Source organism: Bos grunniens, chromosome 8, assembly GCF_055505025.1.
Source record: "Bos grunniens cultivar Pamir isolate PY7600 chromosome 8, Bosgru_T2T1.0, whole genome shotgun sequence".
Lineage (NCBI taxonomy): Eukaryota > Metazoa > Chordata > Mammalia > Artiodactyla > Bovidae > Bos > Bos grunniens.
The window spans coordinates 105,970,343-105,998,084 of NC_141172.1; the positions used below are offsets into that span (position 1 = coordinate 105,970,343).

Genomic DNA, 27,742 nt, shown 5'->3' on the forward strand with positions numbered 1-27,742 from the left:
AGAGATCGCATCCAGACTAGCTAAGACCAAAACTACTGTCATCTGGAGGCTGAAATATGGACTCTGTCTGGGCTCTGGATTCACAGTTCCATAGTCTACTAGCTGGGTACACTTGGGATAGTCATTTAAACTACTTAAGTTTAAATTTCTTATTTTGTTGTTCTTCAGTCACTAACTCATATTACACTGTTTGTGACTCCATGGACTGCAGCATGCCAGGCTTACCTGTCCTTCACTATCTCCCGGAGTTTGTTCAAATTCATGTCCATTGAGTTAGTGATGCCATCTAAACATCTCACCCTCTGCTGTCCCCTTCTCCTCCTGCCCTCAATCTTTACCAGCATCAGGGTCTTTTCCAGTGAGTCAGCTCTTTGCACCAGGTGGCCAAAGTTTTAGAGCATCAGCATTACTCCTTCCAATAAATATTCACGGTTGACTTCCTTAGGGATTGACTGGTTTGATCTTGCTGTCCAATGGACTCCCAAGAGTCTTCTCCAGCACCACTATTCAAGAGTATCAATTCTTATAGAATGGTGTTAATCATAGGCCTTATTTAATGAGCTTTGGGGAGTTTTTAAATGAGATAATATATGATGAGTACAATACTAGGAACATACTAAATGCAAAGTAACTGCTAGTTGTACCACATTTCCTTAACCCTTTGTATTCCAGGAGGCTCCCAACTGTCTCTTTTTATTCATCCATGCATCTGTGCATCCATCCGCCTATTCATGTATTCTCCCATTCAGCCAGTTGCTATTCTATGCCAGTTCTATGTTGGGCATTTGGGCTGCAGAGAGACATAAATCACTGTCCTTCTCATCATGGGACTGTCAGAGTTGAGAAGGGAAGCAGGTGTGTCCTGTAATGAGGGGTCTGATAGAAGGTAGCATGGGGGTTACAAGTGCTGAGACAGAGGAGAAGTTCACTCAGCCTGGATGAGCGCTGAGGGTGGGCGGGAGCTGGGGTCTTACTAGAGAAGATTTTGAAACCAGAATTTGATGTATAAGTAGCAGTTGGCTGCTCAGAGAAGGGCAGGCGGGGTGGGGGGTGCTTTCAGGGAGAGTATTGACATTACACGGAGCTGAATCCAAGGCATGCTGCGGAAGGGGATGACGGTCTGTGTGCTGGAGGCTGCAGAACACAGCCGTCTGGGGCTTGGGCGGAGCCAGAGGCAGGCTGAGGGCAGGCTGGGATTGAGGCTTGTGCAGAAGGCTCCAGTGACTTCCTCATCCTGTTAAACAGTGTGTCATTCATCCCGCAGACTCTTACTTCTAAACCTGGGTGAATGTATCCCTAATGGGATACTGACAAATATAATGATATTGGCATTATCACTGTCCTGATAATGACATTGACAAATATAAAAGTAATAATAAAGCAGTAGGGATAACACTGCTATATTTAAAATGGGTAACCAAGAAGGTCCTACTGTACAGCACAGGGAACTCTGCTCAATGGTATGTGGCAGCCTGGATGGAAGGAGTGTCTCGGGGAGAAGGGATACATGTATATGTATGGCTGAGTCCCTTCGTCATTCACTGGAAACTATCACATTGTTAACTGGTTGGCTAAACTCCAATATAAAATTAAAAGTTTAAAAAACGCAGTAGGATAAAAGCAGTAAGTAATAAAATAGCAGAATCTATCTGCTCACTGTGCGCATTTGCCTGGCTCTGCGCTCAATGCTTTACAGGCACGACTTCACTGGGTCCTATGGAGACCCACTGAAGATGGCACCTGACTATCCCAGTATAACCAGCACAAGTATGCTTCTTCTTCCTGGGACTAAGGGCTTGATAAAATATTAAACAATTTAACTGACAAATAAAAGTGGCTCAGTAGTAAAGAATCTGCCTGCCAATGCAGGAGACGCAGGTTCAATCCCTGGGTCAGGAAGATCCCCTGGAGAAGGAAATGGCAACCTACTCCACTATTCTTGCCTGGAGAATCCCATGTGGAGGAGCCTGCTGGGCTATAGTCCATGGGGTTGTGAAGAGTTGGACATGACTTAAAAACTAAATAGCAACAACAAAGTACAATAAATCTGGACATAATAAAACAGACTGGCATGGATGTTTTTAGATGGAATCTGGAATTTGGGGCTTATGTTGAAGCTTTGTGAGCACAGCTGCATTCCCTTTGGGGGTGTGTGTTGACTCTCATCCACCTCTAGAATGACTCTGCTGGAAAAGCTTCAGAAGCCCCCCAGTACCAGTGACAAGAGTATCAGGAAAATTTGCCAGGTAGGAGAGTGACATGGTCTGATTTAGCATGTTTTCAAAAGATCACTTCACCCGCAAGGTGGAAGATGGCTTTGTGGATGAAGAGGCTGTCACAGCAATCAGGATAAGGGATGATAAAACCTCAACCAAGTTGCAGGCAATGGCCGGGCAGAAGGAAATGGATGTGTGAGCCCGGAGGTCAAATGAGCAGGACCCTGACAACGATGATACAGCTAGCTACACTTGATTGAGGGTCACCCATGAGTCAGACACTGGGCTGAGCATTTTGCAGGTGCTACTTCACAACCCACATGTGACTTAGGCATTCTTAGCACTAATTTCAGAGAAGGCAATGGCACCCCACTCCAGTACTCTTGCCTGGAAAATCCCATGGATGGAGGAGCCTGGTAGGCTGTAGTCCATGGGGTCACAAAGAGTTGGACATGACTGAGCAACTTCATTGTCACTTTTCACTTTCATGCATTGGAGAAGGAAATGGCAACCCACTCCAGTATTATTGCCTGGAGAATCCCAGGGACAGGGGAGCCTGGGGCGTTGCCGTCTATGGGGTCGCACAGAGTCGGACACGACTGAAACGACTTAGCAGCAGCAGCAGCACTAATTTATAGATAAGAAAACCGAGGCTAAAAACCGCTTCTTCATTTACTTAATTAAGATCATTCAGTTAGACAGTGGTGAAATTAAATTTCAAACACAAAATGCCAGTTTTAAAGACCACTACCTAGACTGCATGAACCTCAGCAAGCCCTTCCTTGCATCCATAACAATTTCTCTCTGCTTTATTTGAACATCCATAACTCCTTTTAAGGCTTCCCTGGTGGCTCAGAGGGTAAAGAATCTATCTGCAATGCAGGGGACCTGGGTGGATCCCTGGGTTGGGAAGATCCCCTTGAGGAGGGCATGGCAACCCACTTTTGTATTCTTGCCTGGAGAATCCCATGGACAGAGGAACCTAGTGGGTTACAGTCCATGGGGTTGCAAAGAGTCGGAGATGACTAAGTGACTAACACGTTTCACTTTATTTTTCTACCTCCATTTTATTGCACGTGGATGCCTGGGAGTGACGACCCAACAGCTGCCTCATAAAACCCTGCTGCAGATGAGAGGATAGCACTGGGACCTCCCCGCCTTCCTTTGTCTGCCTGCAGACGATGCAGTCAGCATCTGCCAGGTCTCTCAGGGGGAAGCCCTAACTACCAAACCACACTGGAGCCGCTTTTAACCGTGTGTTCAACTCCATGACACAGGTTCCAGGCTACTCACTCCATCTGCTGGGACCTGCTGAGCACCAGGGGCTGGGCACAGAGCCTAACGAAGTAGGGAGAGGCCAGGTGCCCTCACGCTGGGCAGAAGGCCCATGGCCACTTGAGTGGCAGAGGGGAGAGAGAGTGAAAGACCAGGGGTTTTGACCATCATATCTGGCATTGTTGATGGTCAGTGGAAGCCAATGGAGCACTTCCAAAATTGTGTTTCTATGGATGCTTCTGTGCTGCAAGATGTTCATGCACGTTCCAAGAGGGAAAATAGTCTGTGGTCAAGATGGTTTTTACAGACGACGAGCTAAACAAATCTGCCCGGCTTTCTGCACGGCAGGACTTCCTGGGGTCTTTCAGAGACTAAAACGTGTTTGGGAATTTACGAGAGAAAGAGGGAGTGTGCAGAATTTCCAGAACTTTTACTGACAGTGGATTTCTTCTATTCAAGAAAAGTTGGAGGACTTGCGGCAGAAAGGCTGTGAGTTCGGAAGTTCAGGGCTGGCACGTAGTAGCCCTCCTCTCTCTTGGAAAAACCCTTAGCTAATAGTGGCAGAAAACCATGAGCACAATGTTATTAAGCCATTTTGAAAATCGCTTTAACAGCATCCACTTGAACACGTTTCATGTGCCATCCATCAGCGAGTCTACCTCCAGGGGAAACAGGATTCCCCGGAGACCCATACCCGGCAGTTTTACTTTATCCTGGATCCCTCTTCTACCATCAATTTGAAGGTTATAAAACTGAGCCACTTTCCAACGATCTTTGAGGTTAATGCACTCATTTATTCAACAAATATTTATTAAGCACTTTCTACGTATGAGGTTTATGAATATGAAGCTTCTATTTTAGAGAGGAAAATAGTAAATGAGCAAGAAAATAAAAGTGATTTTAGGCCTGTAATATCAGGGAAGGAATGAAAAATGATTATGTAACAGATAGTAGCAGGTTGGGGATGGAAAGGAGTAAAAATCTGAGTACCTGTATTTGGGCAGTCAGGGACAGGGGTTCTGAGCAGCTGGCATTTGAGTTAAGACCTGAAAGGTGAGAAGGGATGCCCCAGGGTGGCATCTGGGGGACAAAGGAGACACGGTGAGGAGAAGCACAGCAAGTTCTCAGACTGTATAGTGCGGTCCCATTTGTTGTGTTCTTGGGACATAAAAATCATTACATCTGAAGCACAGGGAAATGCTGAGTGAGTGAAGAGGGCAGAAGAAGATGTAGATGGAACAGGGTCTACATGCCAAGGCAAGGAGTTTGGATTGTGTTCTAAAGATAACAGGATGTAGACACTGAGGAGAACAGTGTGGAGGTGCCTTAAAAACTAAAAACAGAAGTGCCATATGACCCTGCAACCCCACTCGTGGGCACAGACCAGAGACCACCAGAATTCCAGAAGATTCTAAAACAGAAGTGCCATATGACCCTGCAACCCCACTCGTGGGCACAGACCAGAGACAACCAGAATTCCAGAAGATTCTAAAACAGAAGTGCCATATGACCCTGCAACCCCACTCGTGGGCACAGACCAGAGACAACCAGAATTCCAGAAGATTCTTGCACCCCAGTGCTCACTGGGCCACTATTTACAATAGCCACACAACCGAAATGTCCATCAAAAGAGGAATGGATAAAGAAGATGTGGCATACACACACATACACACACACACACATACACACACACACACACGGAATATTACTCAGTCATAAAAAGGAACAAAATCATGCCACTTGCAGACACGTGGGTGGACCTAGAGACTGGCATACAGAGTGAAATAAGTCATAAAGAGAAAAACAAATACTGCATATATGTAGAATCTAGAAAAATGGTACAGATAAACCTGTTTGCAAAACAAAAATACAGACACAGACATAGGAAAAAACACATAGACACCAAGGGCAGAAAGAGTGGATGGGATGAACTGGGAGATTGGGATTTAGAGAAGGAAATGGCAACCTGCTCTAGTATTCTGGCCTGGGAAACCCCATGAACAGAGGAGCCTGGTGGGCTACTGTCCATGGGGTCGCAAGAGTTGGAAACAACTTAGCGACTAAACCACTGCCAACACCATATACACTATTCTGTATAAAATATATAACAAATGAGAATCTACTGTATAGCACAAGAATCTCTATGCTCTGTGGTGACCTAACTGGGAATCAAGATTGCTGGAAGAACTAACAATCTCAGATATGCAAATAATACCACTTTAATGGCAGAAAGTGAAGAGGAACTAGAGAGCCTCTTGATGAAGGTGAAAGAGGTGAGTGAAAAAACTGGCTTAAAACTCAACATTTGAAAAGCTAAGATCTTGACATCCAGTCCCATCACTTCCTGGCAAACAGATGGAGGAAAAGTGGAAACAGTGACAGATTTTATTTTCTTGGGCTCCAAAATCACGGTGAATGGTGACTGTAGCCATGAAATTAAAAGATGCTTTGCTCCTTGGAAGGAAAGCTATGACAAACCTAGACAGCATTTTAAAAAACACAGACATCACTTTGCTGACAAAGGTCAGTATAATCAAAGCTATGATTTTTCCAGTAGCTATGTATGGACATGAGAGTTGGACCATAAAGAAGACAGAGTGCCAAAGAATTGATGCTTTTGAACTGTGGTACTGCAGAAGACCCTCGAGAGTCCCTTGGCCTGCAAGGAGATCAAACCAGTCAATCCTAAAAGAAATAACCCTGAACATTCACTGGAAAGACTGATGCTGAAGTTGAAGCTCCAATCCTTTGGCCACCTGATGTGAATAGCCAGTTCTTTGGAAAAGACTCTGATTCTGGGAAATATTGAGGGCAAGAGGAGAAGGGGGTGACAGAGGATCAGACGGTTGGATGGCATCATTAACTGAATGGACATAAGTTTGAGCAAACTCAGGGAGATTGTGAAGGACAGGGAAGCCTGGTGTGCTGCAGTTCATGGGGTCGCAGAGAGTCAGGCAGGACTTAGTGACTGAATAATAACTGGCAAGAGACGGTGTTGTGTTAGTCCCTCAGTCCTGTCTGACTCTTCAGACTCCCCCAGACTGGCCTGCCATGCTCCTCTGTCCATGGAATCCTCCAGGCAAGAATACTGGAATTGGTTGCCATTCCCCTCTCCAGATTGTCCCGACCAAAGGATCAAACCAGGGTCTCCTGCACTGTAGGCAGATTCTTTACTGTCTGAGCATCAAAACAGAAGGGATATATGTGTATATAAGGCTGATTCACTTCGCTGTACACCAGGAACTAACAAAACATTGTAAATCAACTATACACTAATAAAAACTAAAGAAGAAATAAATATAACAGGGAACCACTGAATAATTTTAAGTGGAAGAGTGACCTTATCTTATTTAAAAGATTACTCTGGCTTGCTTTGGGGAGAACCTCAGGAGGATATAGTCATAAGCAGGAGGTAAGAAGTGGCAATGGTCACAGTGGTGACTAACATATTTGGGACAAATTTGAAATACATTTAAGGGAAAAAAATGAATTTCTACCTGTATGAGTTCTCTTAGTCCCCATCTAACTTATAAATTACAGTAAGTTGATATTCAATTATGGTCTAAGCCAAATAATAGATTTCACTAACAATCTAATTCTGAAATTCAAGAAAGGAAAACAGAATCCAACACGAAGGCCAAGTTTTTTCCAAAAAAAAAAGTTTGACATGGCATTGCTTATAATTGTGAAATAATTAGAAATAACCAAAATGCCTAACAAGCGCTTCCCTGGTGGCTCAGATGGTAAAGAATCCATTTTAATGTGGAAGACCTGGGTTTGATCCCTGAGTTGGGAAGATCCCCAGGAGGAGGGCATGGCAACCCACTACAGTATTCTTACCTGAAGAATCCCCATGGACAGAGGAGCCTGGTGGGCTACAGTCTATGGGGTCACAAAGAGTTGGACACAACAGAGCGACTAAGCACAGCCCAAATGCCTAACAGAAGAGGTCTCCTTAAGACAGTTATGGTGCATAAAAGAGATGGTTATTGGAAGAAAGCATTGACATAAAAAGTGTTAAGGATATGACATTAAGGAAAGGAATTCAGATTGATGGTGGAGAGCAGTGAAGTTATGGACTTGGTGGCAAGTGTATTTATGGGGACTGTATTTGTAGAGAGGATATGGGTAGGAGATTCTTGGTGAATGCTGGAGCAATAAAGATGGACAGTTAAAGCTGAGTGGAATTACAAGTGATCTTGAATGCTCAAGTCATGACAAATACAAGAGAGCATTTTTCAGTTCCTAATATACATAAGCTAAGAGCTGCAAGGCAGTCTACATTCTTCATCTCATCAGATGTTTACAACAGTCCTCTGATGTAGGGGTCAGCATCCCCATTCTACAGAAGAAGAACTGGAGGCTCAGAGACATCCAGTGACTCTTCCAAAGCTAAGCAAGTTGCCACCGATGGGGCTGGGTCAGCGCTCAGACATTGCTGACCTCAAGGTAACTAATCTTTATCATTACCCAATGGTTCAACCTGGGGTCTACCACATGAATTCCAAAAAGGAACTCAATCCTCAACCTCTGTCTCAATATATGACCTTGGCTAAATGTGTAGATCTTGGTTTTTCACTGGATACAGGAATTCACAGGATTAAGATCTAGAGAATAACAAGTGTCTACCATGCGTGCAGACACTAATTTAGTCTCAGAAACACAAAGATGATTCCAATAATAAGATACTTCCTGCCTTCAAAGAACTCTCTGTCTAGCTAAGGAGGGAGCCAGACATAAGCAAATAACATTACACAAAAATGGAGTCAGTCTTTAACACATGGATAAAGATGTGAGAGAATTCACACTTGGGAGAATTCAGGGTGAACTGTGATGGTGACTATCAGTGATCTCTTTGCCAATATACGCCATGCATGTTAAGCTTGGAAAGACAGGGAGGACTTCACTGGGATAGAATCTAATGGTTTAGTGGAAAAGAAAAGTTTGAGACTCAGACTGTTCAGTTCTTCCTGGCTCTGATACTTACTAGAGTGTCCCTCTGGGTGACTCTGTGCCTTAGTGACAGCATCTGTAAAATGGGCATCACCACGGTACCTGTTACTGACCATCAAATGAGATAGGCAAAGCATTTAGCCCCCTGCCTGGAGTAAGAAAGTGTTAATAACTGCCGATAAACATTCTTCGGGGCTAGACAGGAATTTTTCACAGAGAGAAAACGGTATGAAGTGGAAACACATGGATTTAGAACAGCACAGAGACTGGAGCTCTGCGGTGGCCTCAAAGGCCATTTTCATAAGCGGAAACATTTTTGTAGACACTGGACAATCTCTGAAGCCATGGAAGGAAGAGAGTGACATAATCAGAACCAAGTTATAGGCACTAGAGAAGTAAGAGTCAAGAGGAAGAATGACTGGCTGGAGATTATAGCGTGGACAGAAGGATGAAGCTGAGTTTGGGAGGTTAGGCAATGATGGGAGTGGCGGTCGCCCCAGACACAAAGTCACCCATGAGGTCAGAGGAAGAAGGAGACGGGGATGATGCTGCTGATGATAATGATGGGGAGGAAAGGGAGAAGGAAGAGGGACAGATCTGCTTTTTGATTGTATGCTGGCTGGCACTGTGCTGAGATGTTATGGCAAGCCAGGCAGAGACGAGTGGCTTGGAAAAGTGAAGAAACTGCCCCAAAGTGTTAGGTAACGGCAGAACCAAAATTTGAAGCTAGTCTGTCTAACTTACAGCACTCCTACTTTGACCACTAGATTCTCTGGGCAATTAAAGAGGGGGTCCAAACCCTGCTCTGTGACCCCAGTCTGAGAATGTCTCCCATGAGAACATCCTGACTATCTCACACTCTCCAAAATGACACCAGCTACACTTAAAGTGTATCCCGCTGCTCTGCTGCTGTGCTGGGCACGGGCCATAGATTGATGCTAATCTTCCCAACCACTCTAGGAGATGGCAATTCATTCCCATTCTCAGAGGAGGATGCTGGGGTCCAGAGAGGGGACCTTTACACCCAGGGACACAGGTCCTCTCTCTGCAGGGCTTCGGATGAGACGACTTCTCGGGGAGACAGTGGCGTGGGTTCTGTGAGCAGAGGGAAGCCGGGGGAAGAGGGCACCGTTCTTCCTGGCACCTTAAGAACCTGGGCAGAGCTGTGGACATCCTGGCCAGAGATGCCCGGGGGACCTACCTCGGGGCCTGCTTCTCCTCTTCCGCCTCCCTGCTGAGATGCTGCGTGGTGCTGACTGCAGCTGGCCGATCTCGATGGGCGTGTTCGCGCGGAAACTCTCCTTGAACTTCTGCATCAGGGACTCCACTGGCTCCTGCGTCGCCTCAGCCGCTGCTACAGGGTGGGCAATGGGGCTAAAGTTAGGGCTTGGCCCACCGTCAGGCCCTGGAGAACTGGGCTTGGGACCCCCACCCTCTGTGTGTCTGGAGCTCCCTCCCAGACCCAGTGATGATGCAGGAGTCACGGAGGCCAGGAGAGATGAATCTGATACCCTGCACACTTATTGGTGCAACACCTACTGTGTTTTTAAGGGCACCGCCCCCATGCCCTTGAGATATGATGGTGAACATCATCCACAATTCAAAGAATCCACAGCTTGGTAGGACACATATCCAGGCATTGCCAACACCTTGCAACAGTCCTGTGATAGAAGAATATAGAGTGCTCTAGGAGCACCAAGAAGGTCGGCTCGCCCATCCGAGGAGTCAAGGTGGGCTTCTTGGAGGAGACAATACCTCCACCAAGACCTTAAACGAGGTTAGGAATTAGCAAATAATACAGAATCAGGGTGGAATTGCTGAAAAGATTTGGGATAAGAGAGTGCCCTGGGTGGAAGGAGAAGCATGTGCACAGACCTGAAGCCAGAAAGAACACAGTGCTTGAGTAAATGAAAGAAGTTCCGTGTGGCTGCTGTGGAGCCTGGGCAGAGCAGATGAGGCAGCAGAGGCCAGATCACGTTGAGAGCCACCTTGCGGAGTTAAATATTTTTATCCCAAAGGCAAAAGGTGATTGTCGAAAGGTTTTAAAGAAGAAATTGGTATTTTCCAGTTAAGTCCCTGTGATAACAATTGCTAACCAGAGTGTGGAGTACACACACAGAGGCTTTTGCAAGAGCCAGCCAGAGACAAGGAAGCCTGAACCAGAACAGTGGCAGGAAAGGCAGACAGCAGCCCTGGGGCGAACATCATTTCAGGAGACTGGTGGCTGAGCTGGTAAAGAATCCGCCTGCAACATGGGAGACCTGGGTTCGATCCCTGGGTTGGGAAGATCCCCTGGTGAAGGGAGCAGCTACCCAATCCAGTATTCTGGCCTGGAGAATTCCATGGACTGTGTAGTCCATGGGGTCGCAGAGTCAGACACGACTGAGTGACTTTCACACACACATACTATGGTGCTGTGATATACAGACTGCTTGGTACAAGAGCCCCATTTCACTAAGGGAAGCTGAGGTTCTCCCCAGACAAGGCATACAACTTGCTCTAAGCTACTAAGCAGTGGAGTCAAGCCTTCTAAACCCTACTCCAATGTTCCATGTGTTTCAATACCCTCCAAGGAGCTTCTGGTAGCCACATTTTCAGAAATTTCTAAATTGAGTCTGGTAGAAAGTTACAGGCAATGGAGAGAGTGATGTCAAAAGGGCAGAGGGAAAAAAACGTTGAAGATAAAAGTGAAAAGAAAAAAACAAAACACAGAAGAACTTGAGAAGGAAGCAGAGAGCCAACATAAAAGAAGAGGAGAGGAAATGAGAAAGAAGAAAAGGAGACTGGCTGAATGGTCTCTGGGCCTTTGTTCTGAGAAATCCCCAAAGACAGTCCAGACTTTGAAATCTTCAGACTCAGCCCTCCCTCCACTGACATCTCCAGAGGCCGGGAAAGTTCTTCAGTTTAAGCCACCTGCTGTCTGATGACAAGGAACGGGATGTGCCAAAGATTCCTGTTTCTTTGATGGGCCTTTTCCAGAGTGGACAAAGAAGGCTTCTGAACATCCAAACACCAATTTTAAGGAGATCCTGTTTTCTCAGGAAGTTTTATCAGCTTAGACACAGATGTGTCTGCAGGGTAGCTCCTTCCCAGAGGGCTGGTTTGGGTATCAGACGCTGAGAAACCTCATCTTCAGGGACATAGAGGGGAATCTAAGCTTGCTAAGGAAAAGACAATGGACAATACAAGTGGCCCTGTGGTAGCACAGTGTACACATATGCCTCTCCTGATGTCCGTATCCCCAGGTACCTCAGTTAAGTCTACTTAAAGGTGAGCCAAGAAGAAAGTCCCAAACACAGGTCTACTACTCCAAGCCTATGATACAGAATCCTCCAGCAAAAGCCTACAATCCCTTCTGAGAAGTATAGTCACACCCAATCCTGATGCTTTAAACCTGGAAAGGAGACTGATCTACACAGAAGTCTCAGAATTGGGCTATCCTGTGGTCCAAAGTCCAGAGCAAGTCACAGTCTGGAATCCAACAAGGTTGGGGGCGGGGTGGGGACCCACACATATCTGTCAAGATCCATGGATTCATTCATCTCCACACTCATTCACTCCTTCTACGCTATTTTCAGAAAATATGTCTTGGTCTGCTTGGGCTTACATAACAAAAATCATAGACTGGATAATGTAAACTGGTCAGATTCTCATTTGAAGATGGCTCCTTCTTACTGTTTGTCCACGTGGGCTTTTCTCAGTGTATCCATGCTGAGAGGGAAGTGGGGTGGGGGGAGGGAGGGAGGGAGGGAGATGTCTTCCTCTTCTTATGAGGACACAAACCCTATTTAATTAGGACCCCAACCTTATTTTCTCACTGAATTTAATGACCTATCAAAAGTCTTGTCTCCAATACACTCACACTGGGGGTTAGGGCATCAATATGTGAATTGTGGAATACACGGATCAGTCTATAGCAGACTACATTTGGAGATGGGACCTTTAGAATGTAATTAAGATTAAGGAGATCATAAAATCGGGGCCCTAATCATATAGCACGGTGGCCTTAGAAGAACAGAAAGATTCCCCCCATCCCCAGTGAGGACACCAAGAGAAGGTGGCCATTTACATGGCATAAAGAAAGCCTTCACTAGAACCCGACCATGCTGATGCCCTCCAGAACTGGGGAAAAGTAAATGTCTGTTCTTTAAGCCGCCCAGTGTATGGTGTTTTGCTATGGCGGGCTAGTCACATTGAGGGTTAAGGCTTCAGCATATGCATTTGAGGGGGACATAAACTTCTGGTCCAGAACAGGGTATGATGGCAGAAACAACAACAAACAAAACTCCTTTGTGGTGCTCACCATGTGAACATGAAGGCGAACAGTAACGACACGAATGACAAGAGAAACGCAACATTTGCAAGTGATACGTACCAAAAAGGAGAAGTGAAAGATGAGCAATCCCACTGCTGGGCACACACACCAAGGAAACCAGAAGGGAAAGAGACGTGTGTACCCCGATGTTCATCGCAGCACTGTTTATAATAGCCAGGACATGGAAACAACCTAGATGTCCATCAGCAGATGAATGGATAAGAAAGCTGTGGTACATATACACAATGGAGTATTACTCAGCCATTAAAAAGAACACATTTGAATCCGTTCTAATAAGGTGGATGAAACTGGAGCCTATTATGCACAGTGAAGTAAGCCAGAAAGAAAAACACCAATACAGTATACTAACACATATATATGGAATTTAGAAAGATGGTAATGATAACCCTGTGTGCGAGACAGCAAAAGAGACACAGATGTATAGAACAGTCTTGTGGACTCTGTGGGAGAGGGAGAGGGTGATTGGATGATTTGGGAGAATGGCATTGAAACATGTATAATATCATATAAGAAACGAATCGCCAGGCCAGGTTCAATGCATGATACAGGATGCTTGGGGCTGGTGCACTGGGATGACCCAGAGGGATGGTACGGGGAGGGAGGTGGGAGGGGGGTTCAGGATGGGGAACACGTGTATATCCGTGGCAGATTCATGTTGATGTATGGCAAAATCAGTACAGTATTATAAAGTAATTAGCCTCCAATTAAAATAAATAAATTTATATTAAAAAAAAACAGGCTATGCTGGAGGACTATGCCTTTGTCTAGGAAAGTCATAGAAATTGTTTCAAGGATGTGAGCAGCATGACTAAGCTCTGGCAAGAGTATGAGTTAATCAGGTGAAAAGGGAGCTGTCGGGGCTGAAGGGGAAGAAATCAGAGGAGTCAGAAGAAAGAGTCTAAACAAAGACCCCATGGGGAGCAGAAATGTGGAAGGGGCTCCGATCACCACTGCAGCTGAAATGCTGAAAGCAAGTGGTATGAGATCATCTAGAGAGGTAGGAAACCCCAGTACTAACACTAACCTTGACCTTCACTCTAACCCTCACTCTTCTGGGTCTTATCAAGGAGAACATGGTGACGGTTTTAGGTGGCAGATCTTCATTGAGGAAAGATGGCTCTGGTGGTAGCAAGAAGAATTCACTGGAGAAGGTCAGAAATAGAAGTGAGAAGGCTAAATAGGAAGGTGGTGTCAGAGCACAGAAGTCTGTATATGAGATGTACACGATCTAACCTATGTATGAGATGCTAGACTAGCAGAGGTGGAGACAGAAATACAGGAGATGGATCAGGAGAGAGCAGAGACAGAAATGGCAGAGTGGTGGAGACAGAGCAAGGGGGAAATGTGAGAGCTATTTTGTAGGTGTAACTCCTACAGGAGGGGTGACTGACTGGAAAGGGAGGATAAGGGAGAGGGAGGTGGAGAGGTACCTTGTACCTCTGGCAGAACAAGGTACTTCTCAATGAGAGGAGAGGCATCGGAAGAGGAATGAATGTGAGTTTAGTTTTAGGGAAGGGTACTTGATGCCTCCCAGATGTCCGCGTGGAGAGGGTTTCTTGTATTCACCAGAGAGAAACTGGACTCTACAGAGGCTCTACACACACATTCTTTGAAACAGGTATAAAGGGAGTGTGTGTAATGATTAAGAACATTAGCTTCTGACACAGTGCAGACTATGGAACACGGAACCACTCCTGGCCTGCACTATCTGATCTCTCTTTGACCCCTAGACCCATCTTCCAACCACAGGTTCATTCTGCTCCTCTCTGTTTCCTGGAGGCATACCCTCAATGGGCTACTTTGCAGGTCTTCCTTATCTGGCTACTGGTTGAGTTCTCCCAGGGAGATGGCCTGGAAGGATCTGGGAGGAGATTTGAGGGGATGTTTTCCCTTGTTCCTTTCCTGTTTCCACATCATATTTCTGATAGAGACTGGGGCCCTTAGGGCTTCTCTCGTGGCTCAGATGGTAAACAATCCACCTGCAATGCAGGAGTCCTGGGTTCGATCCTTGGGTTGGGATGAACCCCTGGAGAAGAGCATGGCAACCCACTTCAGTATTACTGCCTGGAGAATCCCAGGGACAGAGAAACGATGCCGGCTACACTCCATGGGGTCACAAAGAGTCGTCAAATGACTGACCTCCACAATCGTAACTTCTGCCATGGCCCCTTTTCCACAACCAGTTCTCAGAGACGCTAATAAAACCCTGCCCTCTCCCTGCCCCCTCAGTTCTAGGAATTGGTAGTGGGCTTCCTGATACTTATTTTTTCCTGGTTCCTCCCCATTGATTCTCTGCATTCTGACTTTTCTCTATAAATAGTCACTTCGTTGAATTTCTCCTAAAAATCTCATTGGAGGATGCCTTCTTTGCCCAGCTGGAACCTCGACTGATACATCATCCCTTTTCATCGTGCTCTGACATTCAGCAACTCCAAAAGGTCAGCCTCTTCCTAGCCTGTTATTTCTGCTTTCCTTTCTCCTAAGCTGATGCCGATCTGACCAGCTGGGAGCAGAGGAAGATACACAGAGAGGCAAGGTTTGCTCCCCTGGGCTGCAGGGGTTTCTGATCCCAACCATAGCAAATCCTATCCATCTGTTTGGCTGCTCTTGCCTTGGTGACGGTGCCAGGAGCCCAGACAGGCTTAGAGCGGAAGTGCTTGTGCAAACCCCTCCATGGCCTCTTTCATCCTCGGTAACTCTCTCTCCCGCCCCCGTCCCTCTCAATCCCATCCGGTAGCTCTATCAACATCAATATATCAAGTTGTCCAAACAAGCCACATTACCTCCTGGTACCCGCTGAGCTCTGCCTCCCCAGAGCAGCAAAATGCTCACCCGTCGCCTGGATGAATGCAACAGATGGTACTTAATCTGAGCATCGCGGCAGGCCCGGGAAAGGGAGGGGGAAGAGGGGGAAGCGGCCTCTTTCTAACTGACATATGAGAGATTGTCAAGCTTAATGGGAATGAACCGCTGGGGCCCGAGGAGACTGAAGCCCCAGCCCCCAAGCCAAGATGGAGAAAAGAGAACAGGAAAAAGGTGCAGGGAGGAGGGAGATGAAGCAAGAATGGAAAGGAAAGCTGTGCTCTGGAATCAAGGTCAGGGTGTGGAAACGAGAGATGGCAGAGTGGAAAGGAGATGAGAGAGCTGGAAAAACAATAAAGAGAAGGGAAAGGGAAGGATACGGAGGATAGGGGAGGAGACAGAGACAGCGAGAGGAGGGCGAAGACAAGGCAGACCCGAGTGCCTCTGCAGAGGCATAAAGGTTGTGTTGGTTTTCAGACACCAGGCAAGCTTCAGCCTGATATGCCACCCTACAGCACAGGCACCGCCTGCCCTGTCTACAGTGGTATTCACCAAGGCCATGTTCAAACACTCATGCACTCCTCTCTCCAACACAGACTGTGAGGTCTACCACTGAAACTTGTCTGGGTTTGGGTTCAAGTTCCTGTATTACTTTATCATCATCCTCTTTAATATTTCTAGATTCATCCAGTCTATTTATAAAGAAAACTCATGATTCTTGAAAAATTCACCAATTCTCTGCCAGGCAAGGAGGCTGACTTTTTTTTTTTTTTTAATGTTTGCTCACTTATTCCTCCTAACAGCTTTGAAAAGTGTTATTAGCTATTTAGAAATGAGGAAATTGAAGATTGGAAAAGTTAAATAGTCTCCGAGGGTCACACCCTTGAAAATGGCAGAGCTGGGATTTAGACTCAGGTTATGACTGGTGGCTCAGATGGTGAAGAATCTCCCTGCAATGCAGGAGACCCAGGTTCAGTCCCTGAGTCTGGAAGATGCCCTGGAGAAGGGAATGGCTACCCACTCCAGTATTCTTGCCTGGAGAATCCCACAGACAGAGGAGCCTGGCGGGCTACAGTCCATGGGGTTGCAGAGTCAGACAGGACTGAGGGACTAACACTTCACCTTCACTATGACTCAGAACCCGGCTCCATTCACTGTTCCACCCTATACATACCCTTCCTGGCCTGCCTGGTGGACAGACATGGATATCCTAGTCTTTGAGTTTGGAGATGACTTCTCTGAGCCTGGAAAGGGACTCTGACAGCTTAGCCACCCGTCTTAAATCAACTGGACATGAGTTCCCTGCAATCTGGTCCTGGCTGGAGCCAGGGGCTTGCCTTGGCTACAGTCAGACCTGCTTTGCCAAGAACCTTGTTCAGTGTCGATGCTCAAGACTGTCCAGCCTGGAGGGCCTAGACTCAGCTCATGCCCCATGCTGTCAGTTCTGTCGCCCTATAGAACTGCGTTCAGAGAACCAACCAACAGGTAGGCAACCACTTGTCCACACTGCCTCGTGCAATGTGTGAGAAAGTCTCCCCAAGTTCCAGTGTCAGCTCTGCCAGTGAATGATGGAGACACTCCCTTCTCATTTACAACCCTCAGTTTCTCTAAATGTCTGCAGGGTTTGGGGGAGGATTAAATGTAATTATGTACATAAACTGTCTAACAGAGCTTCTAGGATGCAGTCAGTGATCAACCCAGCTCCCTCTCACTCTTTAGCTTCATGATTGCTCAGTTCATTCATCTATCCATCCATCCATCCATTTATTCATTCACTGTGAAAGGCATCTGCGATATAAGATACCTAGTTTAAAAATTACTTTAGGTATATATTTCCCCTTTTACTCAGATGTGAAAATAGAGGCACCAAGAGACAAAGTCATCAAAAAATGTCAGCAGCGGAACAAGGTGCGGCACTGAGGTCTCCAATTTCTGAATCCAGTTTCCCCAAAGTATAGAATAATATTCATCTCAGACCTTGTGATGGTCAATTTTATGTGTCAACTTCACAAAGCTGTAATACCCAGCTATTTAGCCAAACATCTCCCTAGATGTTTCTGTGAAGACATTATTTAGATGAGATTAATACTTTAATTAGTAAATTTTGAGTAAGATGGCCCTCTCTAATGTAGATGGGCTTCATCCAGTTAGTTGAAGGCCTCACCAGAAAAGAAGAAGAAAGGAACTTCTTCCGAGAAGAAAGGAACTCTGCTAGCAGACTGCCTTCAGACCTGAGCTGCAACAACTCTTCCCTGGATTTCTAGTCTCCTGAGTGAGTGAGTGAAAGTCGCTCAGTCGTGTCCGACTTGTTGCAACCCCATGGACTGTAGCCCACCAGGCTCCTCTGTCCATGGAATTCTCTAGGCAAGAATACTGGAGTGGGTTGCTGTTCCCTTCTCCAGGGGATCTTCCAGACCCAGGGATCAAACCCAGGTCTCCTGCATTGCAGGCAGACTCTTTACCATCTGAGCCACCAGGGAAGCCCCCTCTAACCTCCTAGCCTACCCTGAAAATATTGGACCTGTCAGTCTCCACAACACATGAGAAGATCCCTTAAATCTCAACAGACTGATAGATATCTAACCAATAGATGATGTATGTATATGAATATGGATATGAATATGGATATATGGGGTATAGAACCTGCCTGCCAATGCAGGAGACACAAGAGACACGGGTTCAATCCCTGGGTCAGGAGGATCCCCTGGAGAAGGAAATGGCAATCTATTCCATTATTCTTGCCTGGAAAATCCCCATGGACAAAGGAGCCTGGCGGGCTACAGTCCACGGGGTCGCAGAGTTGGACAGTGATTGACTAAGCACAGCACAGCACAGGTAATCAGAGAAGGCATCCCGAACATGAAGAACACTTCGGCTAGGAAGATCTGGTAGAGATGGAAAGAACCATCAAATTTGGAAGGTGTGAGAATCCAGTTCCAGAATCCAACATTCCCTCTCATACAGGAATCATCTTTTCAATAAATAAAGAAGTAGCAAAGAAAACAGCCAGGGTCCCCTAACCAGCTGAGAATGCTCCATGAGTAAATTTAAAACTCACGTACACATATTTTTTTTTTTTTAAATGACCAGCTCTTCCCAATTCTCAGGGATAAAAACTGATGGATAGAATTTTCTCACTTTTTAGTTTTCTCTTCCACGAATGTTCTTAAACCTTTGGTGCCTGGCACAACTTATCTTCAAACAAGTGCCTGCAGACAAGACAAATGAACAAACAGCAACAAATACAAATTGAAAAGCTTGGGACTAGCCTTTTCTTATATATATGATCTTGGGTCTGTCAGTTAATACTGCAGACCTGTAAGGTGGTAATAATTTCTGCTGGAGAACTGCACTGAGTTTGAATGATGGAATTAAATACAGCGATATTTTCCTCTGCTCTGTTAAAAACACAATACCTTCCAGGTTCCAAGTTCCTAGCCAGGACACAGATGGTCTCAAAGATTCTTTCCAGCTCTGTGGCCTTGCAGTTATAAATGTAAATGAAATGTGCTTTCAACAAGATGAACACAATAACCACAGGCTTAACTGCATGCTTCAGTCTGTAAAGCACTTTCATCTCTCTCAACTAACTCTGTCTTCATGTGTGTGTGTGTGTTGTGTGTTATTTGCTTAGTCATGTCTGACTCTTTGTGACCCCAAAGACTGTAGCCCACCAGGACCCTCTGTCCATGGAATTCTCCAGGGCAAAATACTGGACTGGGTAGCCATTCCCTTCTACAGGGGATCATCCTAACTCTGGGGTCAAACCTAGGTCTCCTGCATTGCAGGCAGATTCTTCACTGTCTGAGCCACCAGAGAAGCCCAATGCTGTCTTTACTACAGAAGGACCATAGAGGCAGAGGAGTTTTCCAGAGGATGGGCTGGAGTTTATACCGGAAATCAACAAGTCCTGTTCAAGGGAGAAAGGATCAAGCAAACAGACAGGCTAGGCCAAAGACTTCTTGGTCACTTTATTAACACCTTGGTAGCAAGGCATGGCTATGGAAAGGCTTCAGAACTAGCCACAGTTTGGAATTTTAGCTATGTTTCTCATTAGCTGCAATACTTGGGTAAATTGCTTAACTCCTCAGAGCCTCTGCTTCTCCAAGTGTTAAAATGGGGTTTGCAATTTCAACTTCATAGAGCTGTTTTTGGATTAAATGAGATGTTAAAAATGCTTATCACAGTGCCTGATACAGAGTAAGCATTTTAAAGATGAGACTTAATATTGTTACTGCCAAAAAGATCTTAGACCATCAGTCACAGCAAATCCAAATCTTCTACCCAACCCCAGATGGTGTGTGTGTGCCTAGAATCTGATGGAACAAACTCACAGTCACTAGTCAGATTCTTCTCCTAGATTCATCCTTTTCATAACTGCAAAGGAAGGCCATGTATGTGGCTCAGCACTCCTCAGCACTAGAGGGCCACCCACACTCCACAACTGGAATTCTTCATCTGACACCATTCTTGGGTGGTAAATCCTAAGGTGGGCATTAGGGATACAGTAATAAATTGAAATATAGAGCCTTCTTTCGGAGAAGGCAATGGCAACCCATTCTAGTACTCTCGCCTTGAAAATCCCATGGACGGAGGAGCCTGGTAGGCTGCAGTCCATGGGGTCGCGAAGAGTCGGACACGACTGAGCGGCTTCACTTTCACTTTTCACTTTCATGCATTGGAGAAGGAAATGGCAACCCACTCCAGTGTTCTTGGCTGGAGAATCCCAGGGATGGGGGTGCCTGGTGGGCTGCCATCTATGGGGTCGCACAGAGTCAGACAACTGAGACGACTTAGCAGCAGCAGCAGCAGCAGCAGCAGAACCAGAGCCTTCTTTAAAACACAACACTGTTCAGTGGAAGAGCCAAATATAGATAAGAAAAATATACTGTACTAAGTGCCCAGTGATGAGATGACTGAAAATGAGTTTTCTAATTCCTTTTGCAAATGGAAAAGCTATAGAGAATTCCCAGCAGAGCTGTGAACTTGGCTGACACTTAAAAAAGGCAGAACCAGGTAAAGAGGATGACAAAGAGAGTAGAATCAGTAGGGAAAAGGGAAAAGGCAATGGCACCCCACTCCAGTGCTCTTGCCTGGGAAATTCCATGGATGGAGGAGCCTGGTAGGCTGCAGTCCATGGGGTCGCTAAGAGTCGGACACGACTGAGCGACTTCACTTTCCCTTTTCACTTTAATGCATTGGAGAAGGAAATGGCAACCCACTCCAGTGTTCTTGGCTGGAGAATCTCAGGGACAGAGGAGCCCGGTGGGCTGCCGTCTATGGGGCTGCACAGAGTCGGACACGACTGAAGCGACTTAGCAGCAGCAGCAGCAAGGAAAAGGGGGGAAAGAAATGTAGAGAAAATCCTATACAGTTCGGTTTTTCAAGAGCTTCAAGTGAGAGATGATTGTACAAAGAACATCCATCTTTGAGCAAGGAAGGTGGGCGTGGCTCTTTCTGAGGACTCCTACCTCCCTTCCCGGTTCGGTTCAGTTCAGTTGCTCAGTCTTGTCTGACTCTGTGACCCCATGGACTGCAGCACACCAGGACTCCCTGTTGATCACCAACTCCCAGAGCTCACTCAAACTCATGTCCATTGAGTCGGTGATGCCATCCAACCATCTCATCGGCTGTCAGCCCCTTCTCCTCCCGCCTTCACTCCTTCCCATCATCAGGGTCTTTTCAAATGAGTCACTACTTCACATCAGGTGACCATGGTTCAAAAGGTCCATTTCTTTTGAGAGCCCTGCTACCCAGCTTCATAATCTTTCCTGTGCCTTTTTTATTTATCTCAGATACCCAAGGTGTAGCGAGGGCATGCAGTTTAGGAATCTGATAGACCTGCATTTAACCTTCATTCTATCACTTATTCATTACGGGACTCCACATCTCTAAGCCCCAGTTCTCCATAAGTAAAACCTTGAGCATAAGTCTGCTCAGGAACTGTGAAGTTTTGTTTCTTTGGGCTTCCCAGGTGGCAATAGCAGCAAAGAATCCACCTGCCAGTGCAGGAGACTTAAGAGACATGGGTTTTGATCCCTGGGCCAGGAAGATCCCCTGGAGCAGGGCATGGAAACCCACACCAGTATTCTTGCCTGGAGAATCCCATAGACAGAGGAGCCTGGTGGGCTTTGGTCCATAGAGTTGCACAGGGTTGCAAGAGTTGCAAAGAGACTTCACAAGCATGGTTGTTTGTTTACTTATTTTGGTTAAGAACCCTAACCCTAAGCACTCAATAAAGTATAGCCTTTATTATCATTCTTGTTAGTCAGCTTAAGTGAGATAAGCTTACAGAAGGCCTTGCACTGGGTCCAAACTTAATACAAACTAGGTTCTCCATTTCCCTATTGGGTAACTCATGACCTGTGACAAAGGATGGTGAATGTTAACTCCCTACTGTGCTCTGATGTATAAATCTGCCCATCATCTCTGACTTTAGCTACTCCCAGGGCTTGCACCCCATGTCAGCCAAACCCCATGGCTACACCTGAGATTTTCCCAGCCATAATCCAGGACCTGTGTGTGGCTATTATTTCCATCAAGCCTGGAAATCAAGCCTCTGCTCACTGTCCTCCATCTATTCTTACATCTTGTCCTTTCATGCTCATCAGGTGTGTGCTTTGACCTGCAATATCCTGAATGTAAGTCATACTGTGGCAAACATGGGATTTTGTATATGTACATAGAAAGAGAGGGAAAGACAGAGAGACAGATCTGTTGCTCATGAAGCTCTAGTTCCACCATTTTTAGCCCAGAGCAGAGGATGCTGAGCCAAAGACAAGAGGATGTTGTCTTTCTGGCAGCTGGTTGGCATGGAAGGGAGAATCCCACTCTCTTACCCCTATTCCCTTCCTTCCCCCAAATTTTACCTCCTCCTGGTCTTAGTTTTCCCCCAGAGAGTTAGCTTGGATGTTTCTGGTTGATCCATTACTGAGGGTCACCTAAATGCAGCATCGTAACTTGCCAAGAAATCTCATTAGTCATATAATCATAAGAACAATGACAGTTACCATTCTGGAGTGTTTATAATGCACCAGGTACCATGTGAAAGTAAACAAGCCCTGGTTGGATATAATTCTCCTAATGACTATGGTAAATGAACTTCACCACTCTTTGCACCCACCTATTGTTTTAACTTCATTGTGGATGGAGTGTACTTCATTGTCCTTTGATTTGCATTCAGTCCTGTGACTTGTTTTGTCTGAGAGTATGTCAGTAGACATCGGTGTGCACCAGTTATGAACACAGGCTTCAAGAGGCATCATGTATGCAGGCTCACACATTTATACCTGCCACCTCCATGAGGAACATGTGTCTCAGGGAGCCTACTGGTCCAAGAAAGGTGGTGGACATAGAGTAGATTCATAGCTTTTTATCATGGAGTGGACTCACTCTACTCCTATAGCTCAGGTCATTGACACCAGCCAATCTGTAGATGCTAAGCCATCCATCCACGATGAGCAAAACACTCCATCTAATCCACAGACACTTGACAAAGCCCTGTTTATTACTGGATGCCACTGAGGTTTCACAGTTGTTTTTTATGTAGCTTTATTGTGGCAATGACTGACAGATGCATTTCCATCTTACAACTGGGAAAGGGAAACACAACAAGGTTAATTAATTTCCAAGGGTCAGATAGCCTATAAACAGCAGAGCTAGGCAAACAGCTTCACATACCACACCATGGCTTGTTTTGGAATGGGACCAATAAACATGGTTTAATGAACTGACTTTCACACTGGAGCAGATGAAAGGAATCCCTTATCAGTCAGCTTCCCTTTAGACCATATTAACGATAGTGAGAATAATCCCAGAAATAACAACCACCTGAAACTGAGGTGTCTCTCTCCAGTGGCAATATGGGTGATAACATATCCATTCAGAGCTTTCAAGGTTGGGCTATGCTTGCTTAATGAAGGGAAAAACCATTTCACAGTGTATTCTCAGTTCAGTCAGTTCAGTCGCTCAGTCGTGTCTGACTCCTTGTGACCCCATGAACCACAGCATGCCAAGCCTCCCTGTCCATCACCAAACCCATGTCCATTGAGTCGGTGATGCCATCCAGCATCTCATCCTCTGTCATCCCCTTCTCCTCCTGCCATCAATCTTTCCCAGCATCAGGGTCTTTTTAAATGAGTCAGCTCTTCACATCAGGTGACCAAAATACTGGAGTTTCAGCTTCAGCATCAGTCCTTCCAACGAACACCCAGGACTGACTAGGAATCAAATGAGAGGCATGAAAAATACACCCGGTGACACAGGTGCATAGCTGACCCACGCTGATGTGGAAGAGCGGATAGTGGATACACCCAGTGACAGAGGTGCATTACTGACCCACGCTGATGTGGAAGAGCAGATGGTGGATACACCCAGTGACACAGGCGCATAACTGACCCACGCTGATGTGCAAGATCAGATGGTGAATACACCGGTGACACAGGCACATAACTGACCCATCCTGATGTGGAAGAGCGGATGGTGGATACAGCTGGTGACACAGGTGCATTACTGACCCATCCTGATGTGGAAGAGCGGATGGTGAATACACCCAGTGACACAGGTGCATAACCGACCCCTGCTGATGTGGAAGAGCGGATGGTGGATACACCCAGTGACACAGGCGCATAACTGACCCACGCTGATGTGGAAGAGCGGATGGTGAATACACCGGTGACACAGGCGCATTACTGACCCACGCTGATGTGCAAGATCAGATGGTGAATACACCTGGTGACACAGGTGCATTACTGACCCACGCTGATGTGGAAGAGCGGATGGTGGATACACCCGGTGACACAGGTGCATAACTGACCCACGCTGATGTGGAAGAGCGGATGGTGCATACACCCGGTGACACAGGTGTATAACTGACCCACGCTGATGTGGAAGAGCGGATGGTGGATACATCCGGTGACACAGGCGCATTACTGACCCATCCTGATGTGGAAGAGGGGATGATTGAACCTGGATGCTTCTTACCTCTTCAACTGGCAGATTTTCCACCCATGTTCCTTTAAGGACAAATTTTCCCAGTACAAAAAGGTGGTTATAAATTTAAACACATGTAAGTCTACTGTAGCAAATGGAGGGGTTTTGGAGTGAAAAGAATGCATCTGCATTATAAATATGTCCTATTTCTCAACATTAAACTCTTAAAAATAGACAGGCTAAATATATAGACAATAATAGATTGAAGCTGAGTCGGCGTTACTATAAGGCTCTGGATTTTCCATTTAATGACTTATAATTTCAGCTTCCCATTTCTACATGACAGTTAGAGCAGGCTTGCTTTATTATGCATGATTATATGCCACCACCACACAAAAATGCAAGCACACTAGAGAGCAACCCCGGTGGGAGGGGATAGCAGGGAATCCTGAATGGAAAACTCAGCAGATCTAGAGGAAGAAGACCAGATCTTCACCTCCAGCCCAGCTGCCGCATGACTTTGAACACCTCAACAGGCTTCTCTGAGCCTCAGAAAATAAAACTTCCTGTGAGATTCATGGGAGATAGTACACATACAAAGAAGTAAGACAAGACCACATGCTAAAAACATGATGTAAAATGATTTTATCATCATACTGAGGTTCAAACCCTGAACTTCTTAACATCTGCTCATCCTTGAGCACAATGGCCATGCCTCTCTGAACCTTGGTTATTTTGTCATGTAGTAAATAGAGATGAGGGCATCTATAAGAAATATTTAAATAAGCATACTAGTTATACCATAAACTCATACTTGTTGACTTGTTGAGTGTTTATGCCACTCACCACCAGCCTGGAAAGTAGGTAACATTAGTATTTCCATATAGAGCAGAGGCTGACCTGGAGTCCGAGCTGGCCTAACTCTGATCTTAACTACTGCTGCAAATGAAGAGAGAAACACCAGAAGGATGTGGTAGAAGCAGAGAAGGAATCAGTCTGTGGAATGGTGGGGCTGTCCCAGGTGCCTCTGGAGAGCTGCACAGGCTCACATGTGCATCTTAGGAACTATTTTTATTCCACAGCTAGATAATCCTGAATTATCTTCCTCTTTCTTATTTAGTCCTGGTTAAACTGGCTCAGCTAAGTATTATGGATGCCTCTTTTTCTTTCTATCCTTTTCCCAGGGAGCAGCCAAAAAAACTGAGCGAAAGCAGGGGAGAGAGCTGGAAATCATGTCTTTAGTGGAGCAGAACAAATTCCTCCTCTGATGTTTTTTGGTGAAATAATAGAGATCCATCCTAGGGAGCCATCTGTACAGGGAGCCTGTATGCACGGGCGGATGGGTCTTGAGGAACACTCTCATTTTGCTAGATGTGCACAATGAAGTAGAGAAATGTGATAAAAGAAAGAGGCAGAAAGGCGATGATAGAACTCCCCAACTCAGCTCATCCAGTCGCAACCCTGGCGACCCTGGAAGGGGGCTCACACACCAGTCACCGTTCTGATAAGGGGTACTGCAGAATTACAAACAACCCTTGCTATTTCTCCCCTGAGTTGGCCTCTCCTTCTTCACAGTTCAGCTCTTATCAGTCACATTCTGATTTAAATCTCTAGAATGTGGACCCTGCATGCCAGATTAGATGTGGGTGTCCAGGGACCTCCCTGATGGTCCAGTGGCTGAGATTCCATGCTCCTGGTGCAGGGGGCCTGGGTTACATCCTGCATGCCACAGCTAAAGGCTCCATGTGCTGCAGGGAAGACTGAAGATCCTACATGCCGCAACAAGACTGGGTGCAGCCAAATAAATCAATATTTTAAAAAGACGTGGGTGTCCAAGGAGGTCTTCTGGAGTCTGCACCAATAACATACATTTTATAAACACACATTCAGCTTGGTGTCCTTTCTCCCTCTCTTGTCACTTCCATTCACTAGTTTGGGCATCAGAGATTTCAATGTAAGTTAATGGTAAGGTGACCATTGAGAGAAGAATAGCAATCCCTACTGTGCATTGCCCAGACCCCACCTAGAGAAATGTATTGAGATCTGAATGTTACATCAAGGATATAATTAGCAAAGTAGAACAGATGCAGATATGAGAAGCTAGACTAATATGAAAGCTTGTAATGGAATCATAAGGAACAATGAGACACTATAAATAAGTTAAGCAAGCTGCCTTTGACTATGTGAAGGGCTGTAGTATTACTAGTACTTATAATATCAATGTTTAACATCCTTATTACTGTAACTATGCCCCATGCACCATGATACATGCAATATATGCATAATAACCACAAGGGCTTGTTTGTTTGTATTTTTGGTGCTTACACTGGGCCAGGTACCTGCTAAAGAACTTTGCAGATATAAGTTCATGTAATTCTCAATGATGCTGTGAAGTAAACTCTACTCAACTTTCTAATTTACAGATGGAAAAACTGACTGTCAGGCACTTAAGGTTCTTAAGACAGGTTTCTCAATCTTAGCATTATTGACATTTGGAGCTGGATAACTCTTTGTTGTGGGAACCATATGTTGTCATATGTATGTTGTAGGATATTTAACAGCATCCTTGGCCATTGTGAATTAGATGCTAGCAGTCCCCTCATGCAGCCATGAAATTAAAAGATGCTTACTCCTTGGAAGGAAAGTTATGACCAACCTAGATAGCATATTCAAAAGCAGAGACATCACTTTGCCAACAAAGGTTCATCTAGTTGAGGCTATGGTTTTTCCTGTGGTCATGTATGGATGTGAGGGTTGGAGGATGTGTGAAGCAGGATGTGTGAAGCAGGATGTGTGAAGAAGGCTGAGCACCGAAGAATTGATGCTTTTGAACTGTGGTGTTGGAGAAGACTCTTGAGAGTCCCTTGGACTGCAAGGAGATCCAACCAGTCCATTCTGAAGGAGATCAGCCCTGGGATTTCTTTGGAAGGAATGATGCTAAAGCTGAAACTCCAGTACTTTGGCCACCTCATGCGAAGAGTTGACTCATTGGAAAAGACTCTGATGCTGAGAGGGATTGGGGGCAAGAGGAGAAGGGGATGACAGAGGATGAGATGGCTGGATGGCATCACTGACTTGATGGACGTGAGTCTGAGTGAACTTCGGGAGTTCGTGATGGACAGTGAGGCCTGGTGTGCTGCAATTCATGGGGTTGCAAAGTCGGACACGACTGAACGACTGATCTGAGTCTCCTCGTTGAGTTGTAATAAACCTAAGAAGGCAATGGCAA

General features: G+C 45.7%; 1 protein-coding gene across 12 annotated transcripts in view; it reads right to left on the reverse strand.

Moving 5' to 3' along the window:
• The window catches only part of ASTN2 (astrotactin 2), a 1,042,634-nt gene that overhangs the window by 729,356 nt on the left and 285,536 nt on the right, over nt 1-27,742 (reverse strand). For 10 of the 12 annotated variants that reach the window (XM_086413912.1, XM_086413910.1, XM_086413916.1 and 7 more), the window contains one exon: nt 9,646-9,798. The exons of the other annotated variants lie outside the window; for them this stretch is intronic. In XM_086413912.1, coding sequence (XP_086270038.1) covers nt 9,646-9,798 — 153 coding nt within the window. The remainder of the gene's footprint in view (nt 1-9,645; nt 9,799-27,742) is intronic. 12 annotated transcript variants of the gene reach the window in all.